Source organism: Arachis hypogaea, chromosome 6 (genome assembly GCF_003086295.3).
Source record: "Arachis hypogaea cultivar Tifrunner chromosome 6, arahy.Tifrunner.gnm2.J5K5, whole genome shotgun sequence".
Classification (NCBI taxonomy): Eukaryota; Viridiplantae; Streptophyta; class Magnoliopsida; order Fabales; family Fabaceae; genus Arachis; species Arachis hypogaea.
This window is the reverse complement of record NC_092041.1, coordinates 23,219,775-23,247,714: the sequence shown is the minus strand read 5'-3', so window position 1 is coordinate 23,247,714 and position 27,940 is coordinate 23,219,775. Positions and strand designations below refer to the sequence as shown.

At 34.3% G+C, this 27,940-nt stretch overlaps 3 protein-coding genes across 9 annotated transcripts; all 3 read right to left on the bottom strand.

The window, feature by feature from the left end:
- Window positions 1-51: 51 nt before the first annotated feature.
- LOC112696465 (DEAD-box ATP-dependent RNA helicase 57) lies at window positions 52-5,991 on the bottom strand. Of its 2 annotated transcripts, XM_025749254.3 has the most exons (13): window positions 5,553-5,991; window positions 5,117-5,188; window positions 3,939-4,233; window positions 3,680-3,810; window positions 3,499-3,590; window positions 3,259-3,355; window positions 3,015-3,095; window positions 2,700-2,932; window positions 1,783-1,977; window positions 1,594-1,684; window positions 1,087-1,209; window positions 744-894; window positions 52-622 (listed from the first exon to the last, which is right to left on the bottom strand). In XM_025749254.3, exons 3-13 carry the CDS (start codon window positions 4,153-4,155, stop codon window positions 423-425), a joined length of 1,611 nt encoding a protein of 536 aa, XP_025605039.1. In that variant the 5' UTR covers window positions 4,156-4,233; window positions 5,117-5,188; window positions 5,553-5,991; the 3' UTR covers window positions 52-422. The 2 variants fall into 2 exon arrangements, with proteins under 2 accessions (XP_025605039.1, XP_072052975.1); XM_072196874.1 differs by lacking the exons at window positions 5,117-5,188; window positions 5,553-5,991 and adding an exon at window positions 4,322-4,373.
- Window positions 5,992-9,035: 3,044 nt separating this feature from the next.
- LOC112696467 (glutathione S-transferase L3) lies at window positions 9,036-11,549 on the bottom strand. Its single transcript, XM_025749260.3, has 9 exons — window positions 11,356-11,549; window positions 11,125-11,257; window positions 10,687-10,773; window positions 10,365-10,463; window positions 10,174-10,276; window positions 10,016-10,092; window positions 9,578-9,685; window positions 9,371-9,454; window positions 9,036-9,227 (listed from the first exon to the last, which is right to left on the bottom strand). The coding sequence occupies exons 1-9, from the start codon at window positions 11,367-11,369 to the stop codon at window positions 9,219-9,221; spliced, it is 714 nt and encodes a 237-aa protein (XP_025605045.1). The 5' UTR covers window positions 11,370-11,549; the 3' UTR covers window positions 9,036-9,218.
- A 642-nt stretch (window positions 11,550-12,191) lies between these two features.
- Window positions 12,192-20,204, bottom strand: LOC112696466 (thylakoid membrane protein TERC, chloroplastic). Of its 6 annotated transcripts, none has more exons than XR_011862251.1 (13): window positions 19,639-20,204; window positions 19,460-19,536; window positions 18,407-18,494; window positions 18,172-18,252; window positions 18,009-18,065; window positions 17,825-17,906; window positions 17,058-17,107; window positions 15,312-15,368; window positions 15,137-15,215; window positions 14,723-14,806; window positions 14,549-14,606; window positions 14,349-14,463; window positions 12,192-12,602 (listed from the first exon to the last, which is right to left on the bottom strand). XR_011862251.1 is itself a non-coding variant. In XM_025749256.3 (13 exons), exons 1-12 carry the CDS (start codon window positions 19,957-19,959, stop codon window positions 14,360-14,362), a joined length of 1,113 nt encoding a protein of 370 aa, XP_025605041.1. In that variant the 5' UTR covers window positions 19,960-20,204; the 3' UTR covers window positions 12,192-12,602; window positions 14,349-14,359. The 6 variants fall into 6 exon arrangements, 4 of the variants coding, with proteins under 4 accessions (XP_025605041.1, XP_072052976.1, XP_025605044.1 ...); XR_011862252.1 differs by having other exon boundaries at window positions 12,192-12,598; XM_025749256.3 differs by having other exon boundaries at window positions 14,748-14,806.
- Between the last annotated feature and the right edge of the window lie 7,736 nt (window positions 20,205-27,940).

The window sequence follows — 27,940 nt, the reverse complement described above, 5'->3', positions numbered from 1 at the left end:
ATCCACATTTCTGTGTAACACACTAAGATACAGTTTAAGTGGATTACACCATTTTTCAACCTAGTTTTAAATTAATTTCTGTTCAAAATTTTATGACAAAAAAAAAAGAGAGAAAAAATAGAAAAACATATCCAAGGGACCCAAAAAAATATATCCAAGATCACAAGGCAAGGGACAGAAATCCAAATCCCCTTTCAGAAACATAACACATGGCTCCACTTGGATATGCAGGCAAAAATAGTAATGTTTACAAAGATCATGGTTTGAACTTCCATTAACAAAAATGTTTACGCCCCACCCTCTCACTTGTCTCGTTTTTAAATTTCTCTATTTTTTGAGGCGAGGAATGACTCCTAAGATTCCTGTAAATTCCTCTACTGTTAAATATCCGTCATTTTTTTGTTTAAAAAAAGGTAATCTGATTATATATCTGGTTTGGTTGAGATTGAATCTCTTTTTGGCCGGTGCTTTCTCCACTTCTTTTTTTGTAAGTCCATGAGCCATGATGGAACCTCACAACCTGATGCTGCCATTAAATTAGCTACGTTCCGCAAGAATGGAATGTCTTCCTCCGTGTACAAAGTAATTGCTTCTCCTGCCCTCCCTGCTCTGCCAGATCGACCTATTGAAAAATTAACAATTTCTATTTAACAAGGCCCCAGGAGAAAATGAATGAATAATCCAAACTATAGTTACCCTAAATGTTTCTTCAAGATTTAAACAGGTATAGTAACTACACGTACCAATCCTGTGGATATATGCGGCAGCAGAATCTGGGAAATCATAATTGATCACACAGTTCACACCTTTGAAATCCATGCCCCGAGCAACTACATCAGTGGCAATCAAAACCCATGTTTTGCCAGCTCTGAAGTTATCAACAGCATTTTCCCTCTGAATACGTTTCAAAAAATTAAAACAACGAAAAACTACTAAATTACCATGTATTCTGTAGTAGTGTAGTACATACTAAAATCAGAATTGAACATCAAAAACAGATTTCGCTGGAACTATGCTAATGATGAGTAGAAGAGCTATCAGAAGAATACAAGAACAACATAATTTGACTATATTCATGTGAATTACCTGTTCTTGAGACAGATCAGAATGGATGACATCCACTCTAATATTGTCAAATGCAAGTTCACCATACAGCTCCTTGGCTCGCTCCTTGCTTTGCACAAAGAGCAATACTGGAGGATTTAGACTCTACAAGACATTGCAGTGGGAAAAAAGTTCGTTATGAAAGTCAAATAAAAGGGAAATACTGCAAGGAATGAGCTAATAGGCAATGCTGCAATATTACACCTTGGATGAATTCCAAAGGTAACTGTTACAGCACTGCGATAAACATTTTAGTCAAAAGGAATGTTCAATTAAATATATGAAAGCACATGGTGAGAAAAAAAAAAACATCAGATGATCAAAAAGATAGGTTAACAATTGGAAAATACAGATCAATTATAAACTGCATTAGCCAGTGCTTTCTGATTTCTTTTTAAATTAACATATTACAATAACTAACTGTAATCGTGAGACACAAATCTCTTTATGCATTGGAAAATCAAAATGAAACGTAAAGCATTCATATACCTCTGCAAAGCTTTGACGAATTGCTAGAAGTTTTCCTTCTTCACTTCCAGTAAAAATCAACTTTTGCTTAATTGTTTCAGAAGCCATATTCCTGATTTACATAAAGGCATTAGGTATCAACTATAAACAAGAATGTCAAGGCAAGTTAGAATAATATAATGCCCTGTAAAACTTTTGCAACGAACTTACTTTCTGCCAATAATTACCCGAACAGCATCATGCATGAGTTCTCGAGCTCGATCCTCAACAAAATCAGGTAAAGTGGCACTGAATAGTGAGCGTATTATTGAGGGATTTGAACATGCTTTAATAATAGAATCAATCTGCTTAAACAGTTCAGGCTCAAACAGCTTATCGGACTCATCCAATACAAGAAACTCAACTCTGCAACATCCAGAATAGTTGGAAACAAAACCAACACATTATAAGCAATTCAGTAGATGGATGACATTGAAACATTGAATGTCTACCAGTTCATTGAAACAGAAAAACCCTTAAATATTTATATAAACAACTAGTCAGGTTTAGAATTCGATTCTTGATATCTGTTTTGCCAGTTAACTGAGTAATTGACTGATCAACTGGTCATGTGTCTAATTCACTGGTGTAAAGGGGAAAAAAAAATCAGATAAACAATGGTAAAAGTCCACCTAACTACCAGTTGTGCCCACTAGTTTAGGATTTGAAACCAGTAGTAATAAAATGTTGGACTACAAATAATCTCCACAAACAAAAACAAGGTATGTAGCTTATTGATATCAGAAACTCTATTATAACTGCGACTGCATCCTAGTTAATTTCACCACCAAGCTAGCGCTTTAATTTTTGAGTTACCACACTTCCATTAAAAGCAACAAAGTGCTCCTCAAGGTTAACATACATACCATCCCAGGAAAATATTTCCAAATCGATTTTGACAGGAATGTTCCTCCTAAAATGCTCAAAACAAGGTTCTAACAGATTTAAAACTCACTACATAAACAATTCAGTTAAAACGACAGGACAAGCGTCTAGGCTATATCTATCAACCAAAAATGCATGTCATCATTAGCAATCCTAGGACTTCAAATTTTAGTCAACAAGAATAGAATACTCTCATCACACACCTGCTGAGATCAACCTTCTTCCTCCGGATAGTCAAGCGTAACCGAAGTGGCGTAGATATAAGTATATCACATGGAAATTTTGAAAAATCAGCATTTCTAGAAAGATGTTTAGTCATTAACTTGATACGAAACTTTCTTCCCTTGGCAAGCTTTTTGCACTCTCGGTATGTTTGAGCAGATAATTCACGCGTATGACAAAGTATAACAGCGCGAATGGCACCTGTTTCTGGCCCCTGTAAAAATAGTTAGTTTATAGGAACCATGGACATGAGGAAGTTGGAAAATACAAATACAGTTGAACAATAAAAGGAACACCTTGAGTTTCATAAGCATAGGACACACAAATGCGAAGGTTTTTCCAGAGCCAGTTGGAGCACAAGCAAAGCATTCCCGATCCTAACCCAAATCATTGAAGGAATATTCAATTCAACATAGCAGTAAAAGAACATCACTAACACCTAAGTTGGGCAGTAGCAAGACGAAACGAATCTTGATCGAACCACAGTAATAATCTCTAAGGAACAAAAGACTTGAAAGCAACTCAATGCAGAATCCAGACCTGCAAAAGTACTGGAATAGCCTGCCTCTGGATTGGAGTTGGTTCTTTGAATCCAAGTTCTGTGATATTGCGCAATAAATATCTTGGACATTTGTATCTGCAACCAATTTTATTTCAGATTCTGAATCATGTTGATCGTGTAAACATGATAAGCAGAACAAACATCAAATGAAATATAGACAGTTCTAGAAGATGAAATATTTGTTATAACACGGAACATTAAAAGGCTAAATAACATACCTAGTTTTCAATTCATCAAAACTTTGAAGCGGGGATGGCACGTTATACCCAGCCACATGGATGTTATTCTTCTTCCTGAATATAGCATCTCGCTGAAACAAACATGGCGAATATATATAAGCTAAAATCAAATTATAAGTTCAATCGAAATTATTAAGTTGCAGAAGAGACATAAAAGAACCTCAAGTTGCCTATTGTGTTCCTTCTTCAGCTGAATGGCCTCATCATCAGCTCTCACTGCATCATTCGATTTATCCACAGGATCCGCCGCAGAAGCAGAATTTCTAAATACACTGAATCCTTCAACCGCATCTTTTATTTATCAAGTAATTGATTAATCAAGAACAGAAACGAAGTTAAAGTGTAAGATACAGAGTTCAATAGAATAAATCGCGTGCTAAAGAGGCAGAATAAGCAAAAGAAGAAAAGTGAGAGAGTACCGGAAGAGGTTCCCTTGCGCTTCCGCTTCTTCGAAGAAGGTGGTCTCTGTTGGAATTGTTCCCCCATTGTTTTCTCAGTTTTGAGTTCAACAGGGTCTGTAATCTTGAGGGCGGTATCGTCATCAGTGGGTTTGTTCTTCCCGAACCTGGCAATGTCGTTTCCGAACTTCTTTCTGTCGAAACGAATGCCGGAAAACAAAAACGAGTCGTTGGCCATAGCGATTGAAAATCTCTTTCCCCCACTAGCTACTCCCCTCTACACCTTCTTAAAGATAACTATTTCCTGCTGAACAATCTACATGACCAACAAAATTTATCATTTTTAGCAACACTTGCCAACAAAGGTATCTTTATACTAAATTCCAAGATTTTGAAAACCAAACCGGTCATCGAACCGCTCTAGCTACTGGTTCATTGGTTCACTAGTTTCACCGGCTCAACTGAAATAACCGTTTTATAATAAAATATAAATAAGCATACGTAAACATAATTACAGTGAACTCAATATTTGTATGGAAATCTTAATTTTGCTGTTTGACTTGATAAATCTGAAAGAAAGCTTATGTAAAAAGATGGATTCAATGAAAATAAGTAATCCCCACTTAAAGTGAGAACAATGTCAAATATTTTTTAACCAAATGTTTATATTATTCAGCTTTCAGCACCAAAAAATTCTGTGCTAATTCTGCACATAGTTAGGGTTATTTTAAATGGACCTCTCACTCAGGTAAAGTGGCCGTCTTGAGATATTTACATCGTAGAGTTTGATCATAGCTTCAGCAGAATTGAAGCTAAAGCATGCCAGTTAATAGCTCATTACTCATTCAGCCCTCACTCTCATGAATCAGTAAACATCCCTTTTCTTAATCCTTAAAATTTGTGACACAAGAAAATTGATCTAGCTTAGTGTGGTGAAATAATAAATTTAATGAAGAAACTTTTTGACAACAAGACAAATGATAAATCATACTCTGAACTACTTCATTCAAAATAAGGGCAACAAAGTTCACCAGATGCACATATTCTTTGCTGCTACCAAACTTCATCGTAAGATGCAACAATGCGGAAGTTACATTACAAAAGTCATTAGCATGATAAGAAAGACAAAGCTTCAGAAATACATACACGATAAATCATTAAATTCATAAATAAAGAAACAGGATCCACCTATTAGTTACCTATTAGAAACTCTACAGCTTCATCTAGGACAAGGTTAAGCAACTGATCATAACCCTTTAGAGTTCCTGTCACTGTAATTCAACAAAGTAAAATGTAATGAAAGTATGTACAAGAGTCTGCAGCAATTTTAATTCAAGAAAGATGCACAAAATCTCAACTTAGTATTGATTAGCAAATGTTCATAACTTGCAGTTGAACACTATTCATTTGAACTCAAAACGAACAGCAGTGATTTAAAACCCGAAAAAAATGCCAAACTGACGATTTCATTGTTCAGAAAAACAGGAACTACATTAACATTCAAGAGTAAGCATAACAGAATCAATAACATCATTAACAATCCTAAACCAAATTAATAATAACAATAATTGAAGAAGAAAAAATCACAGATTAACAATCCTATACCAATTAAAACAACAATAACAGTAAAAATACCTTCTAGAGCACAGAGGTAAGGGAGCAGACGGAAGACTGGACGCGGTAGAACTGGAGAAGAGGTCGTCCGGACCGCTACGGAACTGGAGCCGAGGAGGGTGGTGCACGGCGGAACTGGAGCAGAGGAGGGTGGGGCGTGGGGGAACTGGTGCAGAGAAGGGCTGGAATGAGGTGGAACAGAGCCGGCGCGGCGGAACAGCGGCTGCGCGACGGAGGAACGACGCGAGACGACTTGCAGTGGGGACGGCGGCTTCGAGCACTGTCGGAGACGATCGTACTGGGAATAGCAGCCTCGAGCAGTTGCGACTTGCGACGTCGGCGGTGACACGGGGGGGGGGTGGGGGGCTAGACGGAGCAAGTGATGGGAGTGATGGGACGACTTCTGAGGGAGATGCTGAGTAGTGAGTCTCACTGCTGACCGCTGAATTAGGGTTATCCTTTTTTCTCATGAACGAAACGGCGTCGTTTTCCTCAGAATGTGAAAACCGGCCGGTTCGACAGTCGGAAAACAGTTTTTTAAAACCGGCAGTTATGTCTATTAGTCAAATCACTTTCTTTGTCCGTTCTCAGTTCGACCGGTCCGATTCACCGGTTCAAACTGATTTTAAAACTTTGTAAATAAATAAATAAATACAAAAAATATAAGGAAAAGTATAGGAAGCCAATGGTCTAAGCGTATAATGTATACAATGGAGGTTTAGGAAGTATTAGAGATATGATCATTAGTGTTACATTGTTCTGTCAGGTTACGCTTTTGGGATGAGTGGGTTCATGACATGGTATTAGAGTTCTAGATCCGAAAGGTCAAGGGTTCGATCATTGGTGAATTCCAAAATTAACTTAAATTTTCAGGATGAGATGTTTATTATCCCTGGTATTCGGATGGTTATTCTGAATAGTGTGGGTGATGTTCATTTTATTCATGCACCAAAGGTTTAGTCCATTGTACACTTAGACCATTGGCTCCCTACCACTACCCAAAATATAATTATATTCTACATCATAAGAAATTTTAAAATATTTTTTAATCTTTTCACCTTTTTTGTCAAGTATTTTTCTATTATATTAATTCCTCTTCCTCCAAAATTATGAACAAACATTAATTTTCTAATTTTCTATTCACTATTTTGTAAAACAACATATCTCTAAGTCAAATATGTTTTTCACGGAACATTAAAAAAGGTTTGCAATTGACTATCAGTAAACAAGAAGATTATCAGCCAAATTAATTATCCCCAAACGCATTTGTTATGCATTGTTATCGCTAAGAGGAGTGTTACACATACAAGTCTTTTTGACTTACAAGTCTTACAAATTGCTACACATTCGGGCCTTTTAATGCGTTATTCAACCGTTTTCTGTTTTCAAAGCGCTACACTCAGAACGGTTCTTCTTCTTCTTCCTCTTCCTCTTCCTCTTCCTCTTCTTCTTCTTCTTTGTTTTTTTTTTCGATTTTCCTGTTTTCAAAGCGCTACACTCAAAACGGTTCTTCTTCTTCTTCCTCTTCCTCTTCCTCTTCCTCTTCTTCTTCTTCGTTTTTTTTTCGATTTTCATGGTTTCTGAAATTAAGTTTTGAAATCGTTTTGAAGAAGAAGAAGCAGCAGAAGATGAGGAGAAAGAGAAAGAGTTCTGAATTATGCAACGAATTTTGGGTGTATTTCTTAAATCTTTTGGGTGTATTTTCGTAATCCTTTGGGTGTATTTCTATAATCCTTTTGAAGATAATGGAACTTCAAAAATATACCCAAACGATTACAGAAATACACCCAAATGATTACAGAAATACACCCAAACAGTTACAGAAATTCACCCAAAACGATTATAGGAATACACTCAAAAGATTACAGAAATACACCTAAAAGATTACGAAATTACACCCAAAGGATTTAAAAAATACACCCAAAATTCGTTGAAGTACATCTGATGCATAATTCAGAACTCTTTCTCTTTCTCCTCCTCATCTTCTGCTGCTTCTTCTTCTTCAAAAACGATTTCACCATGAAAAATCGAAAAAAAAACGAGAAAACAGAGAGAAAATAACGTAAATGAAGAAGAAGAAAAAGATGAAGACAAGGAAGAAGAACGTGCAGAAACAAAAGAAAAGAAGAAGAAGAAGAGTAAGAGGAAGAAGAATGTGCAGCAAGAAGAAGAAGAAGGAGAAAGAGAAGACAAAAAACGAAAAAAAAAGAAGAAGGAGAAGACAAAGAGGAAGAAAAATAGTTCGAAGCGCGTTTTGAGTTAGTTTTAATTGAACTTGTAAGGTTTACAAGCTTTAATCGCTTGTATGCGAAGAATAACTCTATCGGTAAATGCTTCGTGAATCGTGATTAATATTTGATACAATCTTTCCTACTTAATATATATATATATATATATATAAAAGCTAATTCTAGCAAGCAACAACAAAAATATAGTAAGAATTATTGAATTAATTAAGTCATTAACACAGTAATAAGTTAATAACATTACAACAAAAAATAAAAATAAAAATAAAACCCAGCAAGCAGCAACCACGGAAGGAAGCCAAGACCTCAAGAACACAAGTCAGCAATAGAGTAACAAACAAGTAGCAAGAACAACATAACAACTCTCAACAGAAAAATAGAGCAAGGATCAAAGAGCTATATTAGAGAAAGTGTTTCTTTTAAACAAGTGGCATGGTTTATGATTTTATCTTTGACATATGTGAGAACGTCACCTTTAAATTTGAACATATTTAAAAGTAGGTGCTTTCATTGAATGTAAGTATAAATTCCATAATTAATTGGTTCCAAGATCACTATCTCACATAAATAACGCTTATCCTATTTATCATGTCTCAAGCTTATAGAGATTTTTGGAGTAGCTTTCACGGCAAGAAACAAATACTGCAGAATTTGTATGAAGAATAAAAAGTTAGAACAAAAAATTATAAAAAGAACTAGTATTACATTCATTCAGAAAAAAAGAGATAATAACCAATTTGAGTTGGTCGAGTAGCCAACTTATTCATTCGCTTAAGCAAGTGTGATATTTGAATCGTGCCTTGCGTATTCAATAATTTATTAGTCAATACTAAGCCTTTAAATGGAATTCAAATTTCAACGGATTAATTTTTTATATACCGAGAAATACCATGAAAACTAAAACAAATAAATAAATAACTACTACACTGTGTATGATCCCTCCCAATTCGTCAATCATTTTTCATTTTCCCCTCTCATTTCCATCATTCCCACCAACATATTACTTGGGTAGAAAAAGAAAGAGATTAATTATCAAAATATTTCTGACAAATACAAGCTCAATCTTATCTTATAAAAATACGGTAATAGTTAAAACAAAAAACTCGCCCCAAAAATTTCTGATAAAAGAAGCTCCTTGCTGTTGGAATATTCGTTCTTGAATTGCTGATTATCAATATCAATATATATAATTAATAATGCATTTTTGTTTTTTATAATATGAATATGAAACTAGAAACCATGCATGAAACATTGAAACTGAGGAGAAACATTAAATTCTTATATAGCATATGATTCGATATATTGTTTAGTGTTTACACTTATACAATACATTATACACTGTTACAGAAACATTATTACACATTCAGATAGTGCACAAACATTATTACTCATATTGCATGCCCCTCTCAGTTCTCAAACACCTGTTGCCATCTCATGTTTTCTACTGCCCCTGCATTACAGCAATATTTACAGTTAACTTAGAAAAAAACAAGGAAACCAAACCATCAAAACTTAAAAGAAATTTGATTATATATAAACATATCCATGTATAACTATTTTTTAGTTTATATTATATATATACATATACAGTACCAAGAAACGCTTCTTGACAAAGTCAACGAACTCTTGTGGATTTTCAGGTTTCGTCTGCTTATATGCATTATTCTTGTTTACCTCCTGCAAAAAGAAAAAGAAGAGGAAAAAAAAAGTTTGACCTGTTAGCTAAAAAAAAAAAAAAATAATAATAATAATAATAATAATAATAATTTCTAACCGGATTAAAAGGGCAGTTGGATTTACCTCAATCCATGTAGCTAGTTTAGGCCTTCCAGCAGTGATGTCATGCTTGTAAATCTCTGATGACACAAGTTGGAACCTCTCAACAAATGTGATATAGGCAATGTCCACCTGATGATTCATTATTAACATCATTCATCAAATATTTCAAAGCTTATCAAATTAATTTGTACATAAAAATAATAATAAATTTTGGTGAAGTATAGAATTAGATAAAGAGTGAAGAGTTTTACTAAATTTATAAAAAATGTATACATGATTCATAGTACATAATAAATTTTTTTATGGCTTTTTTTTTTTTACTAAAAAAAACTTTACTTTTCACTAAGACTTCACTCTTTTGTGTAGCATTACCCAAAAATAATGCTGCTAGATAAAAAGGAACAATAATAGTAGTATTTGATTTGATTTGATTTTTTTTTCAAGTTTGATTCAATTTACCAAGCTAAATTCACCAAGGAAAAATGGGCCATCTTCATATTTACCAAGAGCATTCTCCAGGTAGTCATATGTAGCACCTAATTCAAATGAAAAATAATATAAAAATGTGTATCATTCTTATTCTAGTAATTCAGAAACACATATTGTTCTTATATTACTTGTTTGCGTTACAGGGTCGCCTTTGAATGATCCAAACATCTCTTTGGTAAAAATATCGACATACTTAATTAGCTCCTCACCAAATTCCTTCTTGGTAGGATCCTGAAATAATATATAATGTCTTATATTATTAGTATATTTTCCAACTTAAGAAAACAGGTCACAGAATAGAAGGGATTTGATTTCTTACATTAGGATATAGAGATGGTCCTTCGAAATTGACATCTATGTATTTGATCAAGTCAATACTCTCTACCAAAATCTTGCCGTCATGTTCAAGAGATGGCACCTATACAATATAATTAGGAGCATCAATCAGTTAATCAGATAGTTTGGTCAATTTTACATTATTGTTAGAATATATTTTCATGTAAAAATCTTAATGTTGATATGTATTATGTTAAGTAATTAAATCAAACATGTCAAATGATCTTTTGGTTTTTAGTTTTCATATTTACAGAGAGACGTTTTAATATGAGCAGTTATCATATTGTAAATTGTTTCCCACGTACCTTGCCTTCTGGGTGGACCTTCTCTTTATACCAAGCAGGCTTGTTCTGAAGGTCAATAGGAACTAATTTGATCTTTTCTTGTAATCCCTGACGAAGTTTAAATAAGAAAGAGTAAAATAAATACTCAAATTTCAAATTACATATTTAAATTTTGTTTAAGGATCTACTACTGAACAATGAGTTATAAGTGAAATTTTAACCTTTTGACATTTATTTAAAAAGACAAGTAAACTGAATACATGACCAACTCAAGTTGACTTAAATTACTTTTAGAATTTAATTTTAGTGTCATACAAATATATTTAATTAGGTATTGCCTGCTTCAAAAATGGACCAAATTTTCTTTTAAAATATTTTACGCTATCAAGGAATACATCAAAATGATAGTCATAAAAAGAGGTTAGCATGAAGAAATCATGAACAGAAAGCAAAGTAAACCTTGTAGTTCCTAGTGATCCATACGCGCTGCGCAAAAGGGCATGAATAACTGATGTACAACCTGGTAGTTCCATCAAAGATAGGTGGTGGGTCTGAGGTTGCAGACAGAGTGGGAGGTCGAATTTCTTGCACACTTGTACAGAAAAAAGAACAATTCAATCTATCAGGATGAACAGGCACAGAATAACAAATTAAAGAGTACATGAAAAGGATTAAAGAGAATGAAATTACGCTACTGTTGCCATTGGATCTACTGATTTTATGAAATGGTTATGATGATGGAGTCATTGGAGTGGGTGGAACGGAATAGGTTCTTATATAACTTTTTTCATGCGCCAGCAATGACGATTGACGACGACTTGTTAAAAATATTAATTAATGGCTTAATGCTATCTATTATTATTATTATTATTATTATTATTATTATTATTATTATTATTATTAGGGAAATTTATACTTTAACCTGCTGCCAGAAAATGAAATAAATATCTAACACCTGTGATATAGAGTCCAAATCGCAATTGTTCATAAAAATATAAGCTTAGTTTTACAATGATTTTTGAATTCGGATTTAATTTGTACAGAACCAAAAAAATTATAGAAATAATTTCAAGTGTACTAAAAATACTGGTATTTCAGTTATTTTAACCGTTGATCTGAATTATAAAAAATATATATAATATATATTAATTAAAATTAATAATTAAAATAATTGAAATCAATATTCTTGGTACACTTAAAATTTTTTCAAAATTATATACAAACACTTCAAGATGATTATACTTTTTATTCCACTTATACATAAAATAAGTATATCTGTTATGAGTTATGACAGCTAGTCAGTCAGCCATATACCTTGGCAGGGCTGCCTTGTTTCCACTTTAACAGGCATTTGGCACCCGAGGAAATGTTATGCTTTTAAATATACTTTGTCATTAAGTAATTAATCAAGGTTTAATTATTCTTCAGGTTATTATAATTTTATTAAATTTTTAATTAGATTCCTTTTTTTTTAATTGAATCTCTGTACATTTTTTTTTAATTGAATCTCTACCGTAAGAATAACGTTTAAGTTAACAGAATATTCTTAATAGAAAACGAATATCCTTGTCATTTGGTTAGAATAGCTAGTTGAAGAAACATTAAATTTTCTAAAATACCAAAAACACCCTTTGCATTTTATCCCAAAGAGAAAAAAACCTAAGTTGCTTTCTAAGAATCGCGTTTACTACCGTCTCCTGCATCGGTCTGTCGTCGTCATCCGTCTCTGGCGTCATCTACCTCCTTCTCTGCGCTAGTCTGCTCTGCTTTGTTTTGTTCGGAGGTCTTCTATGCCGTTTGTCCGTCCAAGCCGTCGCCGTCCCTTGCGGTGCTTCGCCTCGCTTGACGTTGCTGCGCCGCATGGAGCCGAGCCTCGTAGCGCCTGGCCTTCCATCCCTGTGTTGTGCTTCTGCTCGATCTTCCTCTACTCGAACTGTCTATAAACAGGTGATAAAAAATTAGCTAACTTAGTCAAATAATTAGCTAAATCATCTGCTTAAACAAATGTAAAAGGATTCAATCACAGTTATGTAAACAACAATTCATAAGCTAGTCTTTAAATGAAAGCTCATATTCATATTATATTGGATTAATCTTTAATTTGTCAAACAAAAAGATACTGAGAAACTAAAAAAGAAAAATTAGTTAACACCTACCACTGCAAGTGCCCCTTGAAAAAGGGATTGTAATGAGTTCCTGCTCTTTTTCTTTTAGATAACTTATTTTTCAGAAATTTCCATATAGTAGGGCTTGCCATCTTTTGAATATAATATGTCAAAAAATGCTATGCTAAACTGCTCGAAGGATTATCCTAATTGGTGCAAATGTTGACAAGTTTGGAGTGATTAGAAAAACTCATTAGTGATTAAAATATATTAAGTGTTGATTCCATATCATGCCACCTAATTCTAGCTGCAATTTACTGAGATTTTTTCCCCCTTCTTGGCCGCCTAGGAAGTAATTTTCCTTTTCAAATTCAAATTGTAATTGTCATATATTTTTATTTTTTATTTTTTTATCTTTATTTCACATAGGAAATAAGATGAAAAGCTAACGATTAGTAAGATCCAGAAATTGAGTCAACCTCCAAGTTTTGGGAGGATAAGGGTTTCTTTTTTTTCTCGAGATATATATGTTATGTTGAACTGATATTTCGTAAAAATCTCCAGAGATACCGGTGTCATTTCACACTGTGCAAGAGTATAGCCAAATCTAACATCATATATTCATATGATAAAAATGAATTTAGACAACTAGACTCGACTTTATCCAGACAGTGTAACTTGTGAATTTTGACTTTACATTTTCTACATTTGGATACAAACAGGAAATACAGTTGCTTGGCACTGTCAATGAAAATTAGTTTGTTACCAAATTGAAGAGAATGGCGCTTTTACTCCACCATTTTCCTACATTCCCCCCTAAAAAACAATTACCACAAGATATACAAATTCCGAAATTCCGAAATTAATACTGTAATTAAATAAACGTTTCTTTCAAATATCTGTTTCTAGTTTCCAATCAACAACAGATAAATCTATAGGACATATGAATTCAACTGCAAAATCGTTCTAATGTAATTAATTTTTCATAAGGATATTGAATGGTTACGAGTAAACGATTTGCATGGGATAAGATAATCATGAAACTTTGACCAATGTATCTTGAAGTTCGGATTGTTTGTTGACCATAATTCATGAACCCAAATATCTGTGAAATAGTTTTTTTGTTTCTTTCTCTTGTTTGCGACAAGTTACAAATCTAGAGGATCCATATTTTACCGTGAAAATAATTGAGACGAAGTTGTTAATAATAGATTGCCGAGAGAAATAGGTAAAAGAAATTTCCACCAAAATTTCAAAAAAACAAAAAGAAAAGAAAAAAAAGAAAGATTTCATTTAATTTGAAAGGTTAGTGGAGGTTTATTTCCCCATCTTTTATATATAAACATTAAACAATATACAACTGTAAATCATGGAGCATGAAACCATTAAAAATGATTCACATGGACACATGATTTTGGAATGGAAAAGCTCTATCCTTTGTCTCAGTTCAGAAATCAAAACCAGATTCCAGCCAATGGTGAAAAACAGGAGGCATTTCCCACTATTTCAATGTTATGCTCTAGCTTTTGGACATTTGCTTAAGCCATAGAATAGATAATTGTGTATAGCTCAACCCACCTGTGTTGAATTCACTTTGTAAGTTTGTCGGATTTCTTTGCCAGACTCGATATCACCCCGATGGTAAGACTTGAGGCTACAAAACCAAGAGATGCCTCTGTTGAGACATGGATACCTGCAAGGAGTAAAACATGTAAAATATAAGAACCATGGATAATGATTAAATTGACAATTAATTCATCAAGGATTAGGGCACCAACCAAAGTAGTCCAAGATCATCTTACACCCGATGAATCCCAAAACGACAGCAATGGAAGACTGAGAAGACCAAAATCGGATGTCAATGAAAAGGATGGATAACAATAACGTTGTACACAGTTAAATCAAATGAGATGCAATATAAACGGCAGAAAGTTATGCAGAAACCATGGTACCTGAAGAGAGCAAGTCAACAGTTACCTGTAAGTACTCGAGCTCGGACATACCCTCAGAAATTATCGTGTAAAGCGACCTTAAGCCTAAAATTCAGAAATGTTTCTTATTTAGTTATTGCTAAACTTGTAAAGAAGAGCAAAAGATTTAACTGAAACAAATACAAGAATATAACAAGTGAGTTCATTTATGGAACAATATGTAATCCCACTTCTTAGGAACAGATGCAAGCATACAAATGAACTCGATGTAATCCACAACCAAACAGAAACAAGCAGCCTTTCTAAAACCAGGTATATAATGCATTATAGTCCTTGAAGGGAAACAGATCCCAGTTCCAAAATATATAAGAAATCAAATTTCGATATTTATTAGTACATCACAATTCACAAGAAAACACAAGCAAGAAAACTAACCCAAAATCGCAAAAAGATTAGATGTAAAAACTATGAAAGGATCCCGTGTTACACCAAAAACTGCAGGTATTGAGTCAACCTTCAAAAAGAAAATAAACAAGAAAAAGTCAGTCAACATTCTCTTGCCAAAGTAACCGGAAAGTCCACAGAAATCAGAGAGATGCGAAAAACCTACTGCAAATGCAATGTCACTGAGCTCAATAACTGCTACAGTAAGAAGCAAAGGTGTGGCCTGCCCAAAATGTTTGACCCTGTTAGAAATCAAGTTGAGAATAATTTAGTACAAAAAGTCTGTTTAGTTTTGTCCCGAAAGCAACAAATGCTAATTCCAAAAAGGTTTGAATGCATTTATGCTGTCAACTCAAAGAGGTAAGCTTCAAAGTAGTCATTGAAGTTACATTCGAACCTTGTAGTGGTCCTTCAAGTTAATAATTACTTATATTTATCCCTAAAGTTGCACTCCGGGACCAGAGTCGTCCTTCAAGCAATTTCCGTCAACAAGCGTTATCGGAAAGCTGATGTGGACTTGTTTCTGACACGTTGGCAAGATAACAGCTAGCTGATGTGGAGGACGAAACTTTTCTATGGCAATTTAGTCCCTGGACCAATTTTAAAAACCTTAATCAACAAATTTGCTTCAGACCTTCTCTTCTTAGCTGTTCTTCACTAGGAGAAAGAATGATGACGATGATGCAGCCTTCCTCTATCAATGGCATCCAGCCTGATGGGATGATGCCTAGGTAACTAACTAGGTTTCAATTTCAATTTCAATTCCAATTCCACTTTTCGATTCATCAATTCTTCAATCTGATTTCTGTAACTGCCAGTGACACTTTCTTTGGAGTAGCGCACGATGCATTCAACACTTTCTTCAGCGAGACAAGATCCGGCAAGCACATTCCTCATGCTGTCTTCGTCGATCTGGAGCCAACCATCATCGACGGGGTCAGAGCCGACCCTACCGCCAGCTCTTCCACCCAGAGCAGCTTATCTCCGGCAAGGAGGACACCACAAACAACTTCGCCAAGGGACACTACACCGTCAGCAAGGAGATCGTCAACCTCTGCCTTGATCACGTTCACAAGCTCGCAAACAACTGCACCAGCCTCCAGGCCTTCCTCGTTTTCAACACCGGTAGCGGTACTGGCTCCGACCTCGGTTCCCTCCTCCTTGAGCGCCTCTCCGTCGATTACGGCAAGAAGTCCAAGCTCGGCTGCACCATCTACCCTTTCCGTCAGGTATAACTTGAAGATTTATTGTTCAAGAATTTACCTCACGTGTTCTATTCCCTAATCGCTACTTTGGGGTTTGCTTTGCCTGAAATTAACAATGTTGTTCCCCCCTTTCTAATTTCTGATTTCAGGTTTGGACGGCTGTTGTACAGCCATACAATAGTGTTCTTTCCAGTCATTCTCTCCTCGAGCACACTGATGTTGCTGTGCTCTTTGGACAATGAAGCCATCTATGATATTTGCAGGAGGGCCCTTGATATCTCAGAGCAACGCCATTAAAGAGTAACAAGGAGAAGAAAAGGTCTCTGATTGTGTTTTGGGAGGAAGAGAAAAATGTTGAATTAGGGAAGGGTTAATGTACTTACAAATGAAACGACATCCTCCGGCACAATTTAGGCGCCAAACCAAATACAAAGTCGTTTAGGCTTGCCAGCGTGTTGGAAACCTGTCTACATCAGCTTTCCGATGGCGTTTCATTGACGAAAATTGCCTTAAGGACAACTCTTGAGTCCCGGAGTGCAACTTCAAAGATGAATATAGGTAACTATTAACTTGAGGGACTACTATGAGGCTGGAGTATAATTTTAGGAACCACTTTGAGGCTTAACTCGTCAAAAGATGACAAATGATTTAGCAGATGCAATCAGGAATTAATTCAAATTTGAAACTAAAGTTAATCAATAACTTACTTTCCACATCCCATCCTGATTTGTTATGAACTTATTTCCATCATAATATGCTGCAATAATTTTATACAAGACATAACAGATATAATTACTAAGTACAAGTTAAAGAAACTCAATGCAAAAGATTACATGCCAGGTGAAATCTGTATAAGCCGACAATATATTTTGTCCATTAACACTCATACATAACCTACTTGGCTGTAATTCCTGTTTATACAATCAACCAATCAGAAAAAGAACATTGGATTCACCAAATAAACCACTTCAGTGCTGCCTATATTGGAGAACAGTACAAAATACCTAAGAACTTAACCTAAGTGACGTAAAGGGTACAATATGGCTATACCCAAAGCACATCATACAACATTTATGTGGTTGAAGGATATAGAGTTTGCAGTAGAAGTTCAGGAAAATGTATCACAATTATTCTTTGCATATGCCAGAGAAATTAGTTCCTACATGGACTGACAGACAACTCTTTTTCTTTTTCTTTTTTCGGTTTTTTTGTTTTTATTTTTTCTTTGGGAGGGGAGGTGGGTGGTAATTTCAGGTTCCTAAAAGTCTTTGCCATAAGCTTTGGTTCAGCCATTTAAACTCGAATATGAATCCTTTAAGCATAATTTAGATTTCAACTGATTGAGCCCAGGCATTCAATTATATTCTTCCGTGACCTTCTTCCGCATAGTATGAACCAAAAGCGACTACAAAATACCCAAGCAATCAGCAAGAAAATCACCAAGAAAGTAAGAATCAAGGTTATATAACATTACTTGTTACAGGGATAAATTTCTGGCATGTCTTCACCACAAAGTTATTTGATAAGTCAGACTCATCTTCTTCACTTGCAAATAGCTATTCATAGAATAAGAAACATGTTGTGATTAAAGCCACAAAATTGCACATTCTGCACCAAGAGCCATAAACTTTCAATAAAACGTTAACATGAATCTTCACCTTAAACGATGAGTAAATCAATATTGCTGCCAAAAGAAGGTTAACTGCCTCAAACCTCTAAAACAACACAACAATAGAAGACAATAAAGGTGTAAGTCTTATAATGATACAAAAAATTACATGCATAAAATATACAAAGAAATCTATGCATCATGAAACAAACCTGAAGGGTGGCAGTTCCAAGAACTATTAATGTTAGACGAAAGAAAACAGCACCAGCAATACCATATGAAAGTACACGGCTCTGTAAGTTCAATAAGGAATCACAAATGAAAAACCACGGTCCAGTTTTCTAAACTCAGCCTCATCCAATTGTCGAAACCATGTTTACAAAATTTTAGCACCAAAAGCTACAATTTAAGCATGATTTAACCATGGCCAGTAGGTTTTCACATCACCTGATACATAACTGGCACTTTAAAGTATTTGAATATCAAAACAAAGACAAAGAGATTATCAACAGATAGACTCTGCTCCAACATGTATCTGGAAAAAGTGCACAGAAGGCAGAGATCATCATCACAGTCAGCACAGTGAAAGCGAGGCAGAAAGCTTTAAACAGTTACAATCTTTTTCTTAATGTGATGATAAATGCAAAAAAAATATATGCCGACATTCCAAACACCAAATTATTTGTATTTAGGCATTGGAACCATGCTATAAGCATAGTTACATGAATTCACCAATTAGATAGCATACTACGTACCAATTTGCACATAACACGTACCAATTCATCTGTGTATCGAAATTCGAATGTCATGTATATTTTTCACATAAAATATTTTACATATGGCATACTGCATACCGAGCGTATTGTGTTCCATGTAACTATGGCTGTAACACTATAATTTAACGTATAAGTTAAGGTGTTAAGTTAAAAGCTGCAAATGACATCAACAACTATTGAATCATTGCATCCCGTGATGAAAGTATGAAACTGCAAATTAAACATATTGCTTAAATATTACTCTACAGTATATAAATATGTGAGTTGGACTCATTTGAAGATTCCTGCATGGTATTAAACTGGAATGCTAAGAATTAGAATTCAATCAAAGAGTTGAATTTTTTTTCATTGTTTTGAAACCACTAAAAATGAATGATTTAAATTTCTTTGAGAATTCCAATTCTTATCTTTCCTACATTCCAAATCAATTCTCACACTCCTAAAACTTAATAGATCAAATATAAAAAATATCTATTTATAATTAATAAAATAACTTCGTGAAAAATAAAATCGTAAAAGAAGAAAATTTAATTTATATAAAAATTATTCTAAACTAAAAAATTTAATTCTATCTTATTAATATGTTAAAATCATTCCAAATTATGGAATTGAGTTTTATATAAAAATAATTTTTTTTCTTAAAAAAATAGAATTCTTTTATCGTATTAAATGGTTTTCAAACAAGCTCTGAATGAAACCCTTGAAATTGGATTCGAATGCTTACCCAGCGAAAAACTCAGAAGCTTTGCCAATACCGTCCTTAAAACCCAAACCAATACCAAACGCCACAGCCGTGCAAACCTACATAAGAAAAAAGAATCAAAATAGGAAACGATAACGAAACGCAAAGAAAATGGAAGATGATAAAATGATAGAATAACGAGTGCAGTGAATCGCACACACCCAAAAGGCAACGGTTCTAACAGAGGAAGCGTAATCTTGGTGGTGCAGTTGTGGAGGCGTATCTAAGTTGGTGACGTCATGACGCGGTTGCGGAGTGGTGCTCTTACGTCCTGCTTCCGGAGGGCCAGGCGGTTTGGAGCAAGAAATCGCAAATTGGTGGCGGCGGTTGTACGAAGCGACGAGAGAGAGGGAGGGAAAGCACTTGGAGGGTGGAGCAGGTGGCAGTGAAGCCTTCACCCTAAACCTTAACGTTAACGTTGTGTCGCCGTTAGCATAGTGGTAATAGTTAACGGGATTCTGAATAACAGAAGCCGTTCCCATGTTTAGTTCTGAACTGGAATTGGGAGTGAGTGATGGAAATGAAACGAAGGAGGTGTGGTTAACACACTTGAGAGTTCACAAATCACATTCACAAGCGTCTTCTCTCTTTGCCTACCACGCATTACCTCTCCTAGTAGGCCCCTCTTTATATGATGGACTTATGATCCGTATCCATGGTTAAGTTTGAGTATGGGCAAGGAAATATCCAAAGTGGGATTGTTTCAACTTTCAACTAAGGTTAAGACTCTTGTCTACATAAGGTTAATAATATCTTATACTTCAATTAAAATTTCTTTGAATTTAAGTTCAGAAATAACAAAACACATTCTCTCTAATGTGGCTAATGTTTTTACTATTGATCTAGCATTTTATTTTTATTTTTTATTTATTTAAATTATATCCAACTTGGGGTATAATAGAAAAATTAAGAAAATTCGGATTTAGTTCGCGCCATTCATTCACCCTTTCCCTTCCCAACCCCACAAAACCATGCATTTGTGAGTCGCCAGAGAAAGATACTGCCCAAACTCAATCGCTGTGAGACGGTTACAACAGCAGTCACCGTTTTCCCTCAACTCATCATAAGCCTCCATTGATTATTGGTACCTAAATCCTTCCTTGATTGTTCTGTTTTTCCTTGCCTTGCAACCTCATGTAACGCTCATGAGCTCTCTTTTTCTCGAGTTGTTCTCTATTTTTTCAATTTAGAACCGGAAGAAAAAGTCATTGATTATTTTTCACACCAGTATTTAAATTTTTTTTAAAAAATATATATTATATCATCATTTTTATTAAAATATTTTTTAATTAAATAAAAAAATTTATTTAATTTTATAAAAAAATCTTAAACCTTTTTATTTATTCAATTAGACAAAAGTATTCTTATAAATTAACCAAATTTTAAAATTTAATTAATTCTAATTTTATATTTTTAAATAATTTAAATAATATAATAAAAACATATCTAAAAAATAAAAGAAATCAAAAGTATTTGTTTAACTGGATTTTAAAAACTCTCTTAAATATATTCTTCTCTCCTCTTCTTATTCTCTCTCTTGTACACCAAACACCACGAGTAAAATCAAACTAATAATGGGACCAATTCTGAAGTGTCGTTGTAAATTGTAGAAGACAACCTTGGTTCTTACTTTTGGAGTAAACAATCTCCTTAACATTCATCCATGTTGTGGATGGTAGCAAGTGTCTATACTTGGCAAAGGTAGAAGGAGAGCAGCAGAAAAAATTACTCAGATAAAGACGTTAAAAATATTTTTTTTATAAAAATATTTTTTAATAATTAAAATTTAACATATATAATCAATTAAATTGTATTATTTTTGTCAAAATTAAGTTAAACAAATTGATTTGACCGAAAAATAGTGAATTAAATCTTGAATTGGTCTAAATTAATATTATTTTTTATAAAAAATAATTACAATATCCTATTATAGAAAATAACTAAAAAACTTCTATTATATATATTAATTTTAAGAATCTTAAATTTTAGTCTTTTATTTTTCTATTGTAGGGTTAGAATTTAAAAATTTTTTAATTAATATATATAATAAGAATATTTTAATCATTCTATATAATAAGGATATTATAGTTATTTTTTATAAAAAATATAATTAATTTAGATCAGTTCAAGATTTAATTCACTATTTTTTTGGTTAAATCAATTTGTCTAACCTAATTTTGACAAAAATAACATGATTTAATCGATTATATATGTTAAATTTTAATTACTAAAAAATATTTTAAAAAAAAAGACATTTTAAATATCTTTATGTGAGTGGTTCCGTAGCAGAAAAGGCAGAAGGATGGCATATTTAATTAGGAAAGATTAGGATTTTTTAAATAAAACATGAATTCACAAATCTTCCATTCTTTGAAAGAAAAAACGAAAGGAATCTTGTCGTTGTTTCTGCGACTGGCAACGCAGAAAGCGGTCGTTACTCGTTACGGCTGTGACTTGAAATCCACAACTCAACATATTCTCATTGCGTTTTTTAGAAGATCTGTGCTGATAAAGAGAGAGAGAATAGTTGGATATTTTTTATTTTTTTATTTTTTTGTTTAAATTATTTAAAAATATAAAATTAAGATTAGTTAAATTTTAAAATTTGATTGATTTAAAATGATATATTGTCTAATCGAATAAAATAAAGATGTTTAAGATTTTTTTATAAAATTAAATAATTTTTTTATTTAATTAAAAATAGGTTTTAATAAAAGTGGTGATATAATATATATTTTTCTAAAAAAATTTAAATGCTAACATAGAAAATAAATTTCACATTACTAATTATTAATTGTCTATATTTTAAATGTATTTCATACGTACCGAAGAAAACACCTTAGTTTATCCATATTCTTATTACGAAAACCTACGAATTTGAGTTATTAATGGAGCAGATAAAATATGTGTTCTTTATTCTTCTCTTCTGATTTAAAGGAGATGAATCGAAGAACCTAAGCATCTTCTTCAACCACTAGATCCCTGCACCTCTTTATATTTTGGATTTGCAATTATTTGTTTTTCTTCATTTTCACAAAGATCTGAGCTTTTGTTGGTTTCGGATAAAACCCATCTTAGGTTTCATTCTGAGATTGATGAACAAACTTGTTATTATGTATTGTTGGAACAGCTCTTCATTTGTTTAGCTAGCATAATTGATAATTATGTTTCTTGGATGGAATTTAGTTGTGATATGAGTTTGAACTGTTAATCTTTCAAATAATATTCTCAAATTTTTACGAATATAGAGGTTGGACTTTGTTGATCTTTGTGTTGTTTGGGAATACTTATGGAACTTTCTAACTATCTCAAACCATTGCAATTTGTCAAAAAAAGAGGTGTTTTAAAGTTGAAATGATACTAAGTTCTACTGCTAACAGTGTAGTTTGTCTTTTAGGATTGTCAAAAATTTTAAAAATTTTTACTTTGCTTTTAGTTCCATAAAATTGTTGATTTTGGGGTGTTGCCTTTTTTGTTGTTTTTGTAGAGATGGCTACGACAACACATATCCCTTTAGTGATTCATCATTGAGGGATAATTCAGAGGAGATCAAATGAGAGGTTGTCATATGTAAGGGGGCTAAACTGCTGAAGTACAGAGGATGAATATGGATACACTTAATGGATTCTTCATCAACGACTTGTTTAAAGACATAGGTTACCCTTTGATTTTTGACTTTTACTGGCTATAGTCTGGGATGGATATGGATGGTGGTTAAGGCTTATGAGATTTGATTTGGATATTGTAGGCATGTATGAAGCTGCTGTGAAGAATAGGAATAGAATTGAATTACACACTAAACACCAAGTTAGTGAGCCAATGATTGTAGAAGATGCTGAGCAAGAGGATCAGACCCAACATGTTAAAAAGCCCAAAGCAAATCTGGCCCAAGCTTAGTTGGTCTTGCTGCCAATCTTGAAACAAACAACCAAAATCTTTCAGACTTCTAATATCTTCTCCCAACCTTCACAAACACCTTCTTAACCACCTGAATGTAATGATCTGAACCCATCTCAGCAGCCAAATTCTGCAGAATTTGCTACATCCAAAATTAAGCCAGCAGCTTCCAACACCACTGAATTTCATAGTTTTGGTTCTGATGCTACATACCCTAAGGTCCCAACCACAACTCATTTGGTTCTATTAACGGCAGTCTCCTACTCTACAGCAACTAACTATATTATCACATTATTATCTCCTTGTAAATAGCTTTATCTTTTTGCATATCAGTTTACTTAGTTCCTTAATTATAACTCTTGTATAGCTTTGACCGCATGTATATCTCCTATTTTGTTATGTTTTGGTGCAATACCAGGGCTGTATAAATTCTAATCACATCAATGAGAAATGCAACCTTTCCAAACTTAATATGGTATCAGAGCTCTATTGGCTAACCTCCAACAGATCCAAATAACATGACGTTGAATAATCTTCTTCTCTCTGCATCAAACAATTCTACCTCAATGAATTTTCCCACCCTTCCTATTAAACTCAACCATGAAAATTACTACCTGTGGCGCAAAATAATGCTTCTTGCTCTTGAAACTTTTGATCTTGACTCATTAATTCACCAAGACAGAATCCCTCCCACCCACATAACCCCTGCACTAACGACTGAAAAACCTTCCCCCACACTTGTTCCAAACCCTGCGCATGCTACATGGAAGAAACAAGACAAACTTGTTCTCCTTTGGCTTCATTCACACATCTCAGAGAATGTTCTTGCTTATGTCATCGCCTGTGAAACCTCTCGCAGCACTTGGATTGCTCTAGAGAATTTATTTGATGCTCAATCAAGTGTTAGAGCTGATTATCTCAAAACCTCTCTTCAAGATTTGCAGAAGGGATCATTAACCATGATTGATTATATTGCACAAAAGAGAAAGCTAGCTAATTCCATTGCTAAATGTGGCTACATAGTTCAAGAACAGGACCTGAAGAATTTCATCTTTAAAGGCCTTGACTCGTCCTATAATAATTTTTGAACCTCCTATGGTCTGCTCCAATTTCCTCTCCCTCTCACCAAATTTATTGCAGTCCTTTTGCGTGAAGAGACTACTCTGGGTCATTCCCACTCTGGCCTTCTTCTTATACTCTCTCCATCCACCAATATTGCTCAGTCCTTCTCATCTCTGAATCTCAATCCTAACTCTCAACCTCAGCTTTCTCAATCTGCCACCACTCCTCCGAGATTGTTTTGCTAGATTTGTGAAAAATCAGGGCACATTGGAAGGGACTGCTATAATCGTGGCAACTTCAACTTGTATCCCTCTCACAGAAAGCCTCGTAGCAACAACAAAAGGGCCAACAACAACAACAGCTCTAACCACAACTTTCGCAACACCAGCAACTACCACAACAACAAGAAATCAGAAGCCCTATTTGCATCTCCCTCCAGCATAGTTGATCCGGATTGGTTTCTTGACTCGAGGGCAAGTCACCACGTCACTAACCAAGCTCAAAATCTATCCATCCATGCCGACTATGATGGCAACGACTCCCTCATAGTAGGGAATGGTATGTCTCTTTCCATTAGTATTTTGGGTCTTGTATTTTGCCTGCTTCTCATTTTCTTTAAAACTGTCTAATGTCCTTGTCGTGTCCCGCATTACAAAGAATCTACTTAACATTTTCCAGTTGACCAAAGAAAATGACATATTTGTTGAATTCCATCCTGACCGTTGTATTGTTAAGACCCCACAAGTTCAAACCCTTCTCACATGTCACGTGGTTAATGGGCTATACCGTCTCCCCATCACTTCCTCTTTGTTTCCTTAAGCTTAACTTAGAGAAAAGACATCACTAGAAGGATGGCATAAGCGTCTGGCTCACCCTCACTTTGCTCTTCTTAAGCAATTAGTTCATGATTTTCAGCTTCCTATTTTCAATAAATGTATTCTAAATGTTTGTGAGCCTTGTCAATTTGGCAAGAGCTACAGAATCCCTCTCCAAGTTTGTCATGTTACTAATGCAAAGCCATTTGAATTAATTTATTCTGATGTTTGGTCATCTCCTACTCTCTCTAATTCTGTTTATCGATACTTTGTTCTCTTTCTAAATGATCATACAAAATACTTATGGATCTACTTTTTTATCGGCCAAATTACACGTATTCTCTATCTTTGAGAAATTAAAAAAGATGATCGAAACACAATTTGACACTAAAATCAAACAACTACAAACTGATTAGGGAGGTGAATATAGGAATGTGTCTACATTTGTTGAAAATTTGGGAATAATCCATCGTGTCTCATGCCCACACACTCAGGCCCAAAATACTGCTTGTATAGCTTTGACCGCATGTATATCTCCTATTTTGTTGTGTTCTGGTGCAATAACAGGGCTGTATAAATTCTAATCACATCAATGAGAAATGCAACTTTTCCAAACATAATAGGTTCTGATGCAACAACATCTAGACAGGAGCTGCAAGGCCAGGCAACAGCAGCAGCAGAGCATGGTGCACCTGGTGATGCTTTAGATGAAGAGGCTGCCATGGAGCAAGAGATGATTTGGGAGGAGACATTAGAAGAGGTAGACATTGAGACAGCATCAAAAGAGGTTTGTTTGAAAAATTTAGCAACTAAGCAACCAATAAATAGTTTAATCATTTTAAAATATGGCTTCTTAAATCTTGGCATTTTTTATAAGTCATTGTGGATAAGTTAGCACCAATGTCATCTCCAATTATACCTCCACCAATTAGGTCATCGACTGCATCTGTCGTCAGGCCTAACGCCTCTAAAAAAAGTATCCCAAAAAATATTTCAGGAGACTTCCTCCTTCACAACTATCTCCATTTAACCCAAGTAGATAGCCACTTTCAAGGTTCAAACCACCAACTACACCAACTTCTTCAAATGGCAACAACGATAGGGTTCAAGTGGCAGTAGCAACTCTACTCCAACACTTAGATAGCTATTGTGCATATCCATCTAGTTTATGTAGATTTGATGTCGTGAAAGAGATATATAAACTTTCTTCTTATGAGTATTTTGTACTTTCGGGTGTTGTTAACTTTGCACAACCTATTTCATGTTTTGGTATAGGTTTTGTTTCTTGATTGCATATGTACTCTTTAAATTGTGACTATCATGTTTTGGTTTATATTTATGAAATGTTGGGGTAACACCATAGTTGTGAGAACTGAATCGGTGATCGAACCGGTCAGACTACTGAGTCATTGGGTCATTGGTTTAATTGATGAGTCACTGGTTAAACCGATTGACTCGGTCCTATATAAATAAAAAATAAAAAATAGTCTAAAATTTAAAATATACATATTTTCACTAATAAGTATTTTGTTAATTTTACTATATGATAAATGCTTTTATTTTATTTTTATATTAAAATAACTATTATTTTCAAATTTTAATAATTTATTAATTAGTTTATATCTATTATACTATTATATACTACAAGTATTTATTAAAAAATAATATTAATAAATATTATATAATTATAAAAAGAAAAAAAGAAGTGAACTTATTTTCATTGTTAAATAAAAATATAATTAATTTAAGAATGAGTGAATTTATAACTAAAATTAAAATAAAATAAATAGAAGTAAACTATTTGATGATATATATATATATATATATATATATTATAATTTGAATATATAATATTAAGAAGCATAGTATTTAGTAGCTTAGTGGCAAGAAAAGAACTCTTTTTCCTGAATACAGAGGGGTTTGATCCCCCATGTCATGCATTTCTTGAAATTTTAGATTTTAAGCGGTTCGGTTAAACCGGTCAAATTTGATTGGTTCTCATTAATTTACTTTGAGTTTGATCGATTTGTTTTGGTTTGATTCTTTGTATGGTCCAAATATTGGATCAGACTAGAATTAGGTTTGGTTAATTGGTTTTTTGATTGAATTGATCGGTCCGATCCGATTTTAATAACTATGAGTAACACTGTCCTATTCAATGTATTACTTTTTTGGAGGTTTCTACTTGTGTGTTGTTGTGGGTTAAAATCAAGGTTCTGAAAACTGGCTGGTCGAATCAATTAAACCGTAAACCGTTACAAAAAATGAATCGGTTAAATGCAAAAACCGCAAATTTCAAAAACCACTATTGAATCGTCGAACCGGCTGGGAACCGGTCGGTCAAACCGAACCGTGATCCGGCCGGTTTTTTGAATTGGGAAGCAAACGACGCCGTTTCATTGATTCTGAATCAATGAACCCTAACTCCTCCACTACTCGTCTACTCCATTAGTCCAGTCTCCACAGCCCTAACCTCCAGAACCAGAACGCGCTAGCCTCTCTCTGTCTCTCACACTCAGTCCACAGCTCCTGGTCCTCCCTTACTTCCGTCCAGCCACCGCCTGCTATCGCCGCCGTCGAAACGTCCAGCTTCGAAGAGCCACCGCCTGCTTCCTCACTTCCCCTTCATCGCGCAGCAGCCGTCGCAAACTTCCTTCCTCTCCATCGCGCAGCCATCGGGCGAACGTGG

Bases quoted from the DNA above. Each gene is read 5' to 3' on its own strand.
- LOC112696465 (XM_025749254.3), bottom strand. From the start codon at position 4,155: ATGGCCAACGACTCGTTTTTGTTTTCCGGCATTCGTTTCGACAGAAAG. The intron at 1,978-2,699 runs GTGTGTGATGAG...TGGATGTTGCAG, and splicing joins AAGAAGGTTGATCTCAGCAG to AGTTGAGTTTCTTGTATTGG. The intron at 1,685-1,782 runs GTAAGTTCGTTG...TATGTAAATCAG, and splicing joins CGGGTAATTATTGGCAGAAA to GAATATGGCTTCTGAAACAA.
- LOC112696467 (XM_025749260.3), bottom strand. The intron at 10,774-11,124 runs GTTTACTTTGCT...AAACTTCGTCAG, and splicing joins GGATCACTAGGAACTACAAG to GGATTACAAGAAAAGATCAA. The intron at 9,686-10,015 runs GTAAATTGAATC...ATGAATCATCAG, and splicing joins TCCTTGGTGAATTTAGCTTG to GTGGACATTGCCTATATCAC.
- LOC112696466 (XM_025749256.3), bottom strand. From the start codon at position 19,959: ATGGGAACGGCTTCTGTTATTCAGAATCCCGTTAACTATTACCACTAT. The intron at 19,537-19,638 runs GTGTGTGCGATT...TTTCTTATGTAG, and splicing joins TTAGAACCGTTGCCTTTTGG to GTTTGCACGGCTGTGGCGTT. The intron at 14,807-15,136 runs GTTAGTTTTCTT...TCTGAATTTTAG, and splicing joins TAATCTTTTTGCGATTTTGG to GCTTAAGGTCGCTTTACACG.